This window comes from Prosopis cineraria, unplaced genomic scaffold (assembly GCF_029017545.1).
Source record: "Prosopis cineraria cultivar Desert tree isolate PC_DT_omini unplaced genomic scaffold, ASM2901754v1 PC2, whole genome shotgun sequence".
In the NCBI taxonomy this organism is placed as follows: Eukaryota; Viridiplantae; Streptophyta; class Magnoliopsida; order Fabales; family Fabaceae; genus Prosopis; species Prosopis cineraria.
In genome coordinates, this window is record NW_026555333.1 from 14,894,622 (window position 1) to 14,907,977 (window position 13,356).

Below are 13,356 nucleotides of genomic sequence, written 5' to 3' on the forward strand. Positions count from 1 at the left end.
ACCTACAAAAGGAATACAAAGAGAGTTAGAAACAGGTGAAGTTAGAACGAATCTAGGGGAGCTGGAGGCGGCTGTGGAACTAAGAATACGAGCTCAAGATCAGGAGGGTGAAAGTAGTGCTTCTTCGGCGGCGAGGCTCTCCGTTCAGGCGGCTTCTTCTTGGGAGGCGGCGGGCACATCGCCGGCTCCGGTATCCGGCAGCCGCTGTGGGTGGGCGTCCGGCAACCTTCCATAATCGTCATCAATCCAAGACGTAAGTTTGAGTTGTTCCTTTGTGTTGCTCTATTTATATAGACGAAGACTCGAGAGTGGGAAGCAGTGAAAGTCTGAAAGCGGTAGGTTGTTATTGATATTTCTGCCTTTTGACTTGTCCAGTCGTGCGGTGCAAGAAACTTGGCTTCCATTACCTGCCTCCACGTGGCCTCTTCTGGGTGGTGGGACCCTCTCATCCTCAACAAGACAAGCCAAAGAGAGCGCTTGTAGCTGTGTCAAGTGCTTTAAAATCGCTGATCATCTTGTTAACATGTCTTTTGAATTAAATATTATTTTTTATTTTAAATTATAAAATATTTTTAAATAAAATTTTATATATAACTTATTTTTTAAAAATAAAAATATAAAATTTTTAAAATACTTATCATTTAATATATTGAAAAAAAATAATAAAATTAATCATATAAAAAGAAAAGATAATATCAAAATTGATGCATTTAATGAAATATTAATCCATTCAAAATATCTTATATTTTAAGATAGAAAAGCTCCTTCAAAAATGTCTTATAATTTAATATAGAGGGAGTAATTTTTACATCTTTAATCATTTCCTATCTTTATCACAATAGGTGATGGATAATTAGAGTGATTCAGCAAGTTATACATCATTAATGTAATTTTATTTTAATTATAAATGTATTTCTTCAATTAAAAAAATTCTTTAAAACCTAATCGCTCTATGGCATCAACAGCTACTGTAATGGTTCTTCTGTTCTCATTTCAACCAAGGTTGGATGCGCCAAGGTATTTTATTGCCATCACATGAAACGGTCCGTGTCAGCCGAGTTACCGTGGTTAGGCGTCGTATAATTTTGAGTGATTGCTTAAGATTATTATTTTTTATTTAAAGGGGATAAACTAATGACATGTGGCTTCTCATTTTTAAGGAACTTGCATGTCGAGTTTACAAGATCATTGGCACTTGAGGTTACTTTTACTTCAATGATTAGCTGACTTAAGTTACTTACAAAGAAGGTTACAATTAAAATGAAAACATTGCGTTCTTGAACACAAAAATTATCATGCCCCAGTTGTTCTCCTCCTCTTGTTCACTTCTCCTTCCCTCTCCTCCTCCGACCCTACGCTTACCCCCCCCCCTTTTTTGAATCCTTAGATTTCAATTTCAATATTAAATGATAAAAATCAAACAGTTAAGAGTTGATCTGAAAAGTTCAGGTATCAAAAAGTTTTTAAAAAATCATTTTATTGCAATCGTACAGTTATATGTTAAATTTTAATGATTTAAATTTGTTTATTTTAATTATTTAATATTTATAATAAGAGTTTTATAATATATTAAGTCTTAGCTATTTAAATTGTGATCTAAAATTAAAGGAAAAGGAAATGAGGAAAAATGGGAAAGCCAAATTGTATTCTCATTCTCATTCCAATTGACTTGATTTCATTTCGATCATATAAGAACGAGTTTATCTTGGCTCAAAAGAAAATATTATGAGATTTTGTAAGATGAAATAAAAAAAGGTTTGAGATTGGACAGGACACAAGACCACCTTCAGGACATCCTATCTTGAATATAAAACACATATTATTGTGGGAGAATCACATCCAATAATCACTCAAGAAATTTATTCACAGATAATGACTAATACAAAATAAATTATTGTCAAAATGAAAATATGGACTTATTTTTTTGTAAAAAAATGAGACTTGTTATTAGTTTTTATCTGTAAATAAGTTTCTTGAATGGTCTTTAGATGTAATTCTCCTGTTATTATTTTTCTTGTATTAATATGCAATAATTTGTTTATTCAATGTATATATATTTATAATAATATACATATATTTTTATTAATATGAAATGACTTCAAATATTTTAACTTCAAAGAAAAATAAATGATTTCATATTGTACTTAGCTATAGTTTATTTAAATTATGTAGCTTAATAATTCCATTGTTGTATTTGTAGTTGGGAAGTTATTTGTAGTTGTTGTGCATTTTGCAATTGTTGTAATTCAATAACTAAATTTATACACTTTTGTTATTTTTGTTTTAGAATTAGCAGGTTATACAATTTAATAAATATTATTAGTCATGTCTTTTATCTACATTTTGTTTGCTTTCTTGATTTATCCTAGTCTTGATCTTCCTGGATCTTAAATGAGTTAACTTTTAAAATAAGACATGATTCGTGATAAAAATTCAATCTCGTTCATTTTGTTTATTTTTTGGGATGATACATGCCATGTGACTATTTTGGTCTTGTGAACACCTTGCCAATATCAAGGTGTGTTTGAATTAAAAAATTTACAATTGAAATTAGAATTAATTGAGATTAGCAAATTAATTTTAGAAGAAAAGTTTATGATTTTAATGTGATTTATATTTGTATATTTTTTTTAGAAGTCATTGCATTAGATGAATTGATTTTAAAAGTCAATTGAGATATATAATAACAAAAATGGATATAAGTTTTCTTATATATTTATTTGTGATTAATTTGATATCCTTAAAAAAATATTAAACTTAAAATTATAATTTTTTTTAAAAAAATAGATTACAAATATAAAATACATCGATGATAAATAAAAAATCTTAACTTTTAGAAACATGGAATTAAATGATAAAATTCAAAATATTCAATTTTAAAAACTAAAATAGATTCATTTTTTCAAGATAACAAGTAGCATGTGAGCATTGTCTAAGAAATAAAGAAACGAACAATCCTAATACTACACATATATCATCAAATTAGAACTTCAATAGCATGTGAAGGAATAAATTAAAATGTTCAAGGAATGGTTCTTAGCAATAGTCCATAAACTCGATCATTTCATTGGGTGAATTTTGAAACTTCAAACTAGTATAATTGGGGAAGTTTTGAATCTCCTGCTCCATGATAGCAATCCTGAACATCTCTTATGAGAAATTATTTATGATGCTCACAGCATCATTGCTAATCTTATTGGTTTCACCATTCATCATTCTCTTGCAACAGCATCACATGATCAATGCAACAAGAAACAGTAGGCACCACTTGAACCAAATTATAACTAACACATCCTTTGTATCCTTTTAACCCATATCTAACCACAAGCAATAAAAATAGAGGCAATTGGAGGCATATTCAACAAACTTTAAAGTAAACAAAAACCACAGAAGGTGCTCTCGTGCAAATCTGGTAGGAAGAAGAAGAAGAAGGTACGATGACGCGTAGCACAAAACACGGCACGCAAGCAACACTATTATGGGCACAATCGCTGATTCGATTTGCGGTGAGGAGATGGAGATGCAAAGCTTGAAGATGGGTGAAGGCAGAGCAAAGCAAAGAGAAAGAATACAAATAAAAAAATAAAGGGTAAAGGGGTAAAAATACTCACAAAGTAGTCAGCTATGAGTACCCAATATCCTAAAGCGACGAAAAGGGCAAAAATACTTATAACGTTATATGGATGGGTGTAAAAATAACCAAACCGTTAACTTTGACTGTTAAATGCTGACTATACATGTCACGTGTCAGTCTTTGCTAATGTGGACTAAAAAGGGGCAAAAATACCCATGAAGTCGTAGGCCAAAAGCAAAAATACCTATAATGTTATCAAAGTTGGTGCAAAAGTGATCAATCCATTCAATCCTTAAATGTTGACCGTTTAGCTGAGACCCAAGAAAAGTTGACTATTTTTTTCACTGACGTTGATAAAAAATATTTCTAGATGAAATTCTCTAAAAGTTAATCGGTTATTACATGAATATCATATGAGAAAATATCATTTTGATTGAATATCAAATTAAATTGTTTGTTTCTTTGCAGCAGTGGCAAAAATCATTTGAAAATTTTGAATTATCATAAATGCAATTGCTTAAAGTTGTGACAATGTTCTTAAGCTAAATATACTCAGTCTCAATCTTTGATTTTGAACAACCTATTTCACTATGTTAAATCTCAAGTTTTGCAGACAAGAAAAATGAGTCGAGAGGGAGAAAGGAAGGGGGTGAGATATGTGGTGATGGAAAGAAACCACATGGCATTGATTTTGATGGATTGGTCACTATTGCACCCACTGAAATAACATTATAGATATTCATACAATAATCGATCAACATCTGTAAAAATTCATCTTGGAATATTTTTTACCTACATCAGTGAAAAAATAATCAACTTTTGCTTAGATATTAACTAAATGGTCAACATTTAAGGGATTAGATGTATTGATCACTTATGCACCAACTCTGATAATGTTATGGGTATTTTTGTTCCTGGTTGACAACTTCGAGGGTATTTTTGCCCTTTTTTAGTCCACGTCAATAAAAATTGACACGTGGCATGCACAGTTAGCATTTAACAGTTAAAATTAACTGCGTTAAGTCAAAGTTAACGGTCTGGTTACTTTTGCACCTATCCATATAACGTTATGAGTATTTTCACTCTTTTTATTATTTTAGGATATTGGGTGTTTATGACTAACTGCTTTATGAATATTTTTGCCCCTTTAATCAAAAATTAAAAAACATTAAATAAATCAAATGGCCACCGCAAGATTCAACACGTGGCAGTGAAGTTCTCTTGTGTAGCTTTAGTGAAAATGTTCATTCTCTCTCTAATGCCCGTTCAATTTTAGTTTTTTTTCAAACAAGATCCAATGGGTTTTTTTATATCCCAACCTATTTGGATCATTCCAACTTAGGCTAGGATCTTAACCAAGCACACACTCATTCTGTAATTCTTCCAAGACCCATCTCACTGGTTTTTGTTTTTCGATCTTGAGTGTCACGTGATTTCATTGACTTGGCCCCCGACATAAACCGGTTCGAATGAGACCGCCCGGTTCGTCGGTCCGGCTTCTCAAGGTCGTCGCTGCTACTTGGCTTCTTTATCATCTGCTCAGGAAAGTTCAGTTGCAGGGCGCGGTCACCTAGTTCCTCTTCAACTCTGGTGCTGAAATTCACTTTGCCGCTTCCTCTATTAGACAATGCCTTTCATCTCGCAATTTCAACGTCAATCCGATTACAATCTCTTCAGTTCCACCACTCCGATCGTGATTGACAATGGCGCATCATACTTTCGTATCGGGTACCCTCAGTAACCCTAATTTGAGTTCCGACATGAATTTTTGCTTCCTTCCTTCATAGGGTTGCTTGCTTCCGAATTATTCCAAATTCGTGTATTTTGGGCTGTTAATTTATGTCAGCTCTTCTTTTTGTGAACTATCAGATGGGCAGGAGAGACTGACCCCCGTGTTGTTTTCCGCAACATTGTGCAAAGGCCACGCCATAAAGTCACCGGTAAGTTCCACACTTCACGATGTTCTCTCTGTCTTCTTGATCTTCCTTCTACATGTGTGTTTATATGTGTCCGGAATAGGAGCTGGAAGAGTTTCTGGATGAGTAATTGTGGTTTTGGGTCCTTTTTTCTTCACTAATGTTTATTTAGCTGTTTTCTTCTCTTTGTTCTCAAAGATTATTTGGAGGAATTGAAGAGAAGACAACGTTATTTTGGTATGAGTAATAAAAAGAGAGAGAAAGAAAGAAAGATTGTTGTTAGTTTCAAGCAATGGAAAAGATGATATACATGTGCCAATCACTCCCATTCATTTGCATTATTACTTTTGTAACTTTTTTCCATGGTATTTTCTCCTCTTTCTGCATAAATTATATTTTACATTTTCGTAACTTCTATCTTTACCCTGACCTCTTTGACCGCCTCATAATTAACAAAACGCAGAATGCACAGTAACATACTCAATAATTGTTGTTTTCCTTTCTGCAACACAGGTGAAACTGTAACTATTGTTGGTGATCATAATCCAGCATTAATGAAGTACTTTGACTGCACTCGCTCTGGACCACGCTCAGCATTTGATAGCAATGTTGTTTACCAGTTTGAAGTAATGGAATACGTAAGCAAGCTTCCTTTTAAAATATTGGTTTAGGCCTGTTGGTTGGATGCATGATATGTTAAACATTCCACTAAATCCGATCATCATGCATCCCATAGTCGTTCATTTTGTATGAGTTCTGTCTATCGTTTATGCCATGTGCATATGGGGCTGCTCTCCTATTGAAGGCAGTGATCTATTTTTTTTTTTTTAATATACTGCCATTGCAAGTTTTTTTATAAAAGTTAAAACTACTTATCCTGGTCTTCTTAAGTAGTTCCATTTTGCCATTATCTCTGCTTGTTATGCACGGATTTTTTCAAGGAATTAGAAATTGCAATTGCTTTACAAGCTGCAACATATTGTGGCATGACCTGTGTTTCTACTCCTAAAGAAGACCATTTAGACCCATGATTTCTGTGCTGTTTAGTTGCTGGAGTTATGGAAGTTTCCCTATGTTAACCAATGGGTATCCAGGAATCAATGCAGAGTTGGCAAGGCTCCTTCTTGTGCCTTGCTTTTACTTGATTAAACATTTGCATCTGTTCAAAATCTCATTTGTTGATTCTTGTCTTGCACAGTTAGTGTTGACCCAGGCTAGGGTATATGCTGGGTGACATTTTCATATTGTACCCCTTGTGCCTTTGGTTTCATTTTGATCAAAAGTTCCTTTTCGTCATATGAAGAAGCATGATCCCAGGTGTTCGCCAATGGAATATGGAAGTATGAGCTGATAATGACTAAGTTATGAAGCAGGGGGGACTGCATTAGTAGTTTTTTTCTTTGTTTTGCTCCCCCCACAAAAGACAAAACGCATCACACACACATTCTTGTTTGGTGTGTTCAGCAGAAAAGTATATTTTACATGGGCATAAGGTCATGCACATCAAAATGTTTTTTCGTATGCTTCATTCTTTTGGAAGGATTTGTTGAGGATGGCATCATTAACCTTTTCTTTCATATATAGATTCTTGACTTTGGCTTTGACCGGATAGGGGCCAATGGATCGCAGGTATGAACGTAGGATTAAAAAGTTCTTTTCATTTTTCCTTTCCTTCAACTTGTTTTTAAAATTAGCCATTTTCTCGCCTATTGTTTTGTTAGATACTTAATATCTTTTAAATATTCAATTTTAATTTTCTTCTAATTTGACATGCTAGTAAACCTTTTGGTTTATGTCTTGGTATCCAAGATTTCTCTGGCTTAGTGAGGACATTGTTTCATTTCGGCCTTACAGGATGTGAATAATTTTGACTCACTATTATTTTTTATATGTTTATTGCCAGAGCAGGTTGATCATCCTGTCCTGATGACAGAATGTGTGTGTAATCCAGTTCAATCTCGTAGTAAAATGGCAGAACTTCTTTTTGAGACCTATGGTGTTCCATCAGTAGGTATTAGTTCTTCTCTAACCCTTTAGGGAAACTTCATTTTTGATAAGCCGCCTCAGCTGTATAAGAAAATATGAATTATGTGGTTTTCCCAATCTGTGCCACTCAGTCTCGCCTAGAGTGGAAAACCATCTTCTACTTGAAGCTGCAAAATACCATATTTAGTTGTCTTTCATGACTTGTACTTGAAGCCTGCTTGTCTTTTTTGTATCTGAGATGCTGCGCCCCAGTGTTCCACTGACAAAGCAATCCATCTTTTTCTGTCATGGCAGCCTTTGGGGTTGATGCAGCTTTCAGCTATAAGTATAATCAACACCTTGGAGTTTGCAATAAAGATGGTCTTGCTATGTGTCCTGGATTTACCACAACCCATGTGATTCCGGTATGTTTTTCTCAGTAATTTCTGAATTTAGGAATTTGATATATCAATGAGAAGTGCTAGTCAAAGCAGTGATTATTTACAACTCTTAATTCAACACGCAGTTTAATTATTTGTGCACATGTTATCTCATTTTGCTTTATATTTTTTGTGTAAACCATCTTAGTAAATTATATTTGGCCTGTGCACCAGTTTCTTCAAGATTGATCGTGTGATAAAGCCAATCCATTTGTTATGACTTATGATACAAGTGCGCATGTACTAAGCGTCAGTTGCATATAATTTTTATTTTATTTTATTGGTATGCATAAGATGCTATTCGCAATTATGGTAGACTTCCTAGTCTTGTGCCAATGTAAGATTCTAATACTGTTAGAATATGTATTAATGGCGGCTAGAACTTAAGCATTGCATTAAGTACTATCTTGTCCACTATGAAATCTGTCGATGATCCTCGATAACTTTTTTTTTTTTTGGGTTAAAATTTTCAGTTTGTAGATGGGGAACCAGTTTATAAAGGATGTTGCCGTACAAATATCGGTGGCTTCCATGTGACTGATTATTTAAAGCAACTTCTCTCACTTAAATATCCCTACCATTTGTGAGCATCAGATCACTTGGACTTTGCTTCTATTTTTCTCCGTATTATATGTAGGACCTTTTTTAATTTATTAAATTTTCAATACAGGGCTAGATTTACATGGGAAAAAGTTGAAGACCTGAAGATGGAACATTGTTACATTGCACAGGATTATGCTTCTGAAGCTCGGCTGTTTCAGGTAGGAACTGTGTTTCCTTTCCTTTTAGATTGCTCTACTTTTTGAAAAAGTTATTTTTAACCATTGATATAATAGAGAGGAGGGAAGGAAGCTGAGGAGAAAACCAGGTGTTGGCAGCTCCCTTGGGTTCCACCACCAACTGAGGAGCCTCCTTCTGAGGAAGAGATTGCTAGAAAGGCAGCAATTAGAGAGAAACAAGGTCAAAGGTTGCGAGAAATGGCTGAGGCAAAGAGATCATCCAGAATAAATGAACTGGAAAATGAATTGCATGGTTTGGAGTTTCTCTTACAGCAGCTTGAACAAGTAGAGGAGAGTGACGTTCCATCTTTCCTGTCAGATACTGGCTATGTCTCTAAGCACGAGATAGAATCTGCCCGTGCCAAAGTTACACAATCTTTAAGGAAAGCAAAAGGTGAATCAAAGAGTGAACAAGCTGAAACTGAAAAGCCGACTCTTCTAATAATGAGAAGTATTCTCTCATAAACATCCCTGATGAATCACTAACCCCAGAGCAGGTCAGTTTTGTATTAAACATCTAATCTCAATATCATTCATCAATAAGTTGAGATAACTGTATGCCACCTATCCTATCCTTTATATTTACATTTGATAAATATTTGCCCAATGTAACCTTTTTCAGTCTTTCCCCTGCTTGTTTGTCTTATGGCTGAGTTTGACAGTTTTCCTGGGCTGTACTTTATTGGTAGCTTATTGAAAAGAGGAAGCAGTTGTCACTTAAGTCCATGTCTGAAGGGCGGCAGCGATCAAAACAGAAACGCTACGAGGAGGAAATGCAACGAGAGAGAAGATTACAGCTGGAAGAGGAGAGACGCCTGTATGTTTTTGTGTCTTTTATTATTTGTGGCTGCAATCTTCACAAGGCTTGAATGATTGAACTACTCTTGTGCTCAAAGCATTTTTCCCCCCTTCTTTTTTTGCCTTTCATTCTTACTGTAGAGAGAACCCAGAGCTGTACCTGGAGCAATTGCATGCTAAATACAAAGATCTATTCGAAAAAGTTGACCAACGAAAAAGACTCAAGACAAACGGAAACCATTCAAATGGAAATAGTCTGTCTGGTGGTGTTGGCCGTGGTGAGAGGCTAAATGCTGCTCAAAGGGAAAGAATGCGCCTGTTGACAACTGCAGCCTTTGATCGTGGTAAAGGTGAGGATACATTTGGCGCCAGAGATGAAGATTGGCAACTTTACAAATTGATGAGTAGAGATAATGACGATGATGATGAGGGACCTGATGAGGATGAGGCAGAATTGGCTCGCATCTCTTCTAGGCTCCAGGTTAGTTTTGCTTATTTTATGAGGAGAAAACTAATACTATGGGCAGTGCATGATTTCATGCTTGTGAAAGATTACATTGTATGACTCTTGATGCATAACTGGCAGAAAAAAATTTGCTGAATTGTTTTGTTAGGATTTGGATCCAACATTTGTACCCAAGTTAGAAACTGGTAACACACAATCTGCTGAGGTGCCACGTTTTCGACCTCTCACCAAAGAGGATTTCCAGATTGTTCTTGGGGTCGAAAGATTCAGATGCCCTGAGATTTTGTTCAATCCAAACTGGATTGGGGTTGATCAGGTAGGATTAGACGAGATGGCCGGGGTCTCAATAAGGAGGTTACCAGACAAGGATGAAAGTTTGGAAGAGAGACTAACCGATTGCATACTTGTGACTGGTGGAAGTTCTCTGTTTCCTGGAATGATTGAACGCCTTGAAGCTGGGATTAGGATGATAAGACCCTGCGGATCACCTATAAAAATAGTTAGAGCACTGGATCCAGTTTTGGATGCATGGAGGGGGGCTTCTGCATATGCCTCATCTTCTCTGTTCCATACGCAAACTTTCAGTAGGACGGATTATTATGAAAAGGGTGAAGATTGGCTTCGCAGTTATCAACTTCAGTATACATTATAGCTGACTTGATTACCCATTGCTGTATTGTATTTTTTCTGAACAGGAACACATAGCCTTAGTTTATTCTTTTTTTTAATCCGTAACTTTTATTTTTCTCTTCTTGCTTCTTGCTTTTGCTTAAGCTTGAAGTAGTGTATTTATGTGAGCTCGCATATTCTAACCAAATGAATTATCAAGTGGGGTGATATTAAATTTTTGATATCATTTGTATAATATTTCATTCTCCACTGTTTTTAAGTTGAGAACTTTGTTATTTATCTTTTTTTTTTTGTTTGGTTACATTAGAAGAGGTTTGAACTCTATAAGTTAGGGAGAATTACATACAAGTTTCACTTAACACATTTAAATACTGTGAGGCTTATTGACAGCAGGGTAAACAAGTTGTCATTTTCCTTAATTGTCAATGGATTTGTAGAATTTAATTATGTTATGTTGGACCTTAGTAATTCTCCCTAAATTTTACTCCCATCTCACGACATCCTTGTGGGATGAGTTAATCTCAATTGTCATTTATTTGTTATCTAACATTTTTTCCTATTCCAAAAAGTTTTAATCACTTCAACAAAATGTTTTGTCCACAGCTGATTTAATCGCAATTTCATTATGGTCTGGATCACTGATTCTTGAATTAATATCTTGATCTATTCAATGATTGATCTGTTTTTTATTACGTTCATAGTATTCATTAATAGAATTAGATGAAAATTTTCTGAATTGATTTCTTGGGATAAAAATCCTGCAAAAAGAAAAAAATTCTTGATTGTTATTCAAAATTTACTATTTTATTTGGGTATCATATTCATACTTCAGTTCCACACCTTGTAATGGGGCAATATTTAGTTTATTATTAGAAATTAGAAAGTAAGCGCGACATGAAATATGAGGAATGAGTCATATTATGATTTATTAGTAACATATTTGACTATAAATTTTAAATTTTATATTAATTATTACTATTGCTGTTACTTGAAAATTTAGTTGAATAGCGTAAGAATGAGATGCTTTAACAACCTTCATTCTTTCAAGAAACAAAAGGACGTATAATAAAATTACTTCATTAAAAAACTGCTTTCTAATAAAATTTAATTATAACTTTACAATTAAAAAATAGCGACTACAAGAAGTGAAGTAAAATGTTTCCATGGTATTCATTAATATAACTATTATTATGTATTCAATTTTTCATTTTTATGCTATACTGTTTTATTGATTAAAATATAACCGGAAGATAATATTGTACACGAAATCCATATAAAAATTTCTTACAAGAATATGGTAATAGCCCACAAATTTTACAAATCCGCTGACTTTACAAAATTAACTATAAGCGAAAATAAATGAAGAAATATAATTATAAGATGCGAACTTGACATATAGCGATAATTTTTCTGTGTCATTCTCTTTCCATCCCCATATCTCTGTCTTTGTTGCTATTAAAAATATCATCAATTCATCATATAACCTAACAAATCATAAGGTCATGGAATAAAAATGAAATGTTATATGCTGCGCCACTACTATATAATCAGCAATTCAGCAACTGCCAGAACGTGATTCTTATCACCTAACTCATTTTTTCTACCTAACAACACAAAATATGATGTACTTTGAAGCATGAAAGAAGTAGATCCTACTACTACTTTGAAGCATTTCTTATAAAACTAAAATACTGTTCCTTTTTAAATGAAAGGGATAGGAATTTAAGTTTACAAGCGAGACCAAACTATAACCTTTTACTTATAGAGGTATCTACATGCTATTAGGTTACAGGATTATGGGTTAAAATCATGTTCTTTGATCAACTGGCATTGCTTAAAAGAGTAATATATTATGTTATCTTGTTTATCAATGATCCAAATCAGCTGCTTTAATTACTTAATGACAAAAACTTCACAACAAAAGACTTTCCATTGCCGGGATTTGAACCCGGATCGCCTGGGTGAAAGCCAGGTATCCTAAACCGGACTAGACGACAATGGAATTTCGATTGTTCATTCCAAATTTTTAATATTAATTGAATTGCATGTTTTTGGACCCAAAACCTGCCTCTTCTATCACTCTCTCTCTCTCTCTCTCTGTGGGTGTGTGTGTCTCCCCCTCCCCGTATATATATATAAACATGAAAAAATAATACAAAGACAGTATATTTGATTTGATTATTTTGACGGGAATTTTGGGGTGACCGAACACTCAAAGGATGAGATAAGGATGACATGAGGCATTCCGTGAGGTTCCATCCGACGCAACTCCCTCCTTTGACATTCAATCCCAAATATTTACGAATAAAAAATATTGATTGTGACAAGTCTTTCCCGAACAGGAATGAAATGAAATGGTGAATCATAAAAATAAACCATAATATAATTTTGGTCTTGAATTTTCTTGCCAATATTGATTTAGTCAATTAATTTTCATTCAATAGGACTTAATTTTTATATTTCATTGCGTTTAAAAATCATAAGAATGGAGTTAATGGACCCCCAAAACTACAAGGATTGAATTCTGAATCAAGAAACTGTAATTTTACATTTTCACAAGTTAAAATTTAAAGATTAAATTGATAATTTAAAAAAGTTTAAAGATTAAGAATTATTTTTTCTTAAAAATAACTGAAAAAAGTATGGGATTAATATATATGTGTGTATAAAATTTTTACGTGATTAAATTTTCTTCCTTTATATTTAAATTGTTTATCTTAAGATTTAAATATAATCTCACAAAAGCATAAATATCTATAGTTTAATTTATTTTTAGGCTTCTTTTCTT

General features: G+C 33.8%; 1 protein-coding gene and 1 non-coding gene across 2 annotated transcripts; one reads left to right on the forward strand and one right to left on the reverse strand.

The window, feature by feature from the left end:
* Positions 1-5,013: 5,013 nt before the first annotated feature.
* LOC129297966 (actin-related protein 5) lies at positions 5,014-10,789 on the forward strand. The gene is given in 13 exon segments (XM_054936331.1): positions 5,014-5,302; positions 5,444-5,514; positions 6,004-6,128; positions 7,075-7,119; positions 7,399-7,501; positions 7,771-7,880; positions 8,369-8,478; positions 8,566-8,656; positions 8,732-9,101; positions 9,104-9,171; positions 9,364-9,491; positions 9,614-9,953; positions 10,087-10,789. Coding segments are annotated over 13 exon segments (2,166 nt in total). The 5' UTR covers positions 5,014-5,201; the 3' UTR covers positions 10,591-10,789.
* A 1,706-nt stretch (positions 10,790-12,495) lies between these two features.
* On the reverse strand, positions 12,496-12,570 carry TRNAE-UUC (transfer RNA glutamic acid (anticodon UUC)). The gene has a single exon. It is a non-coding gene; the product is annotated as a tRNA-Glu (tRNA).
* Positions 12,571-13,356: the final 786 nt, after the last annotated feature.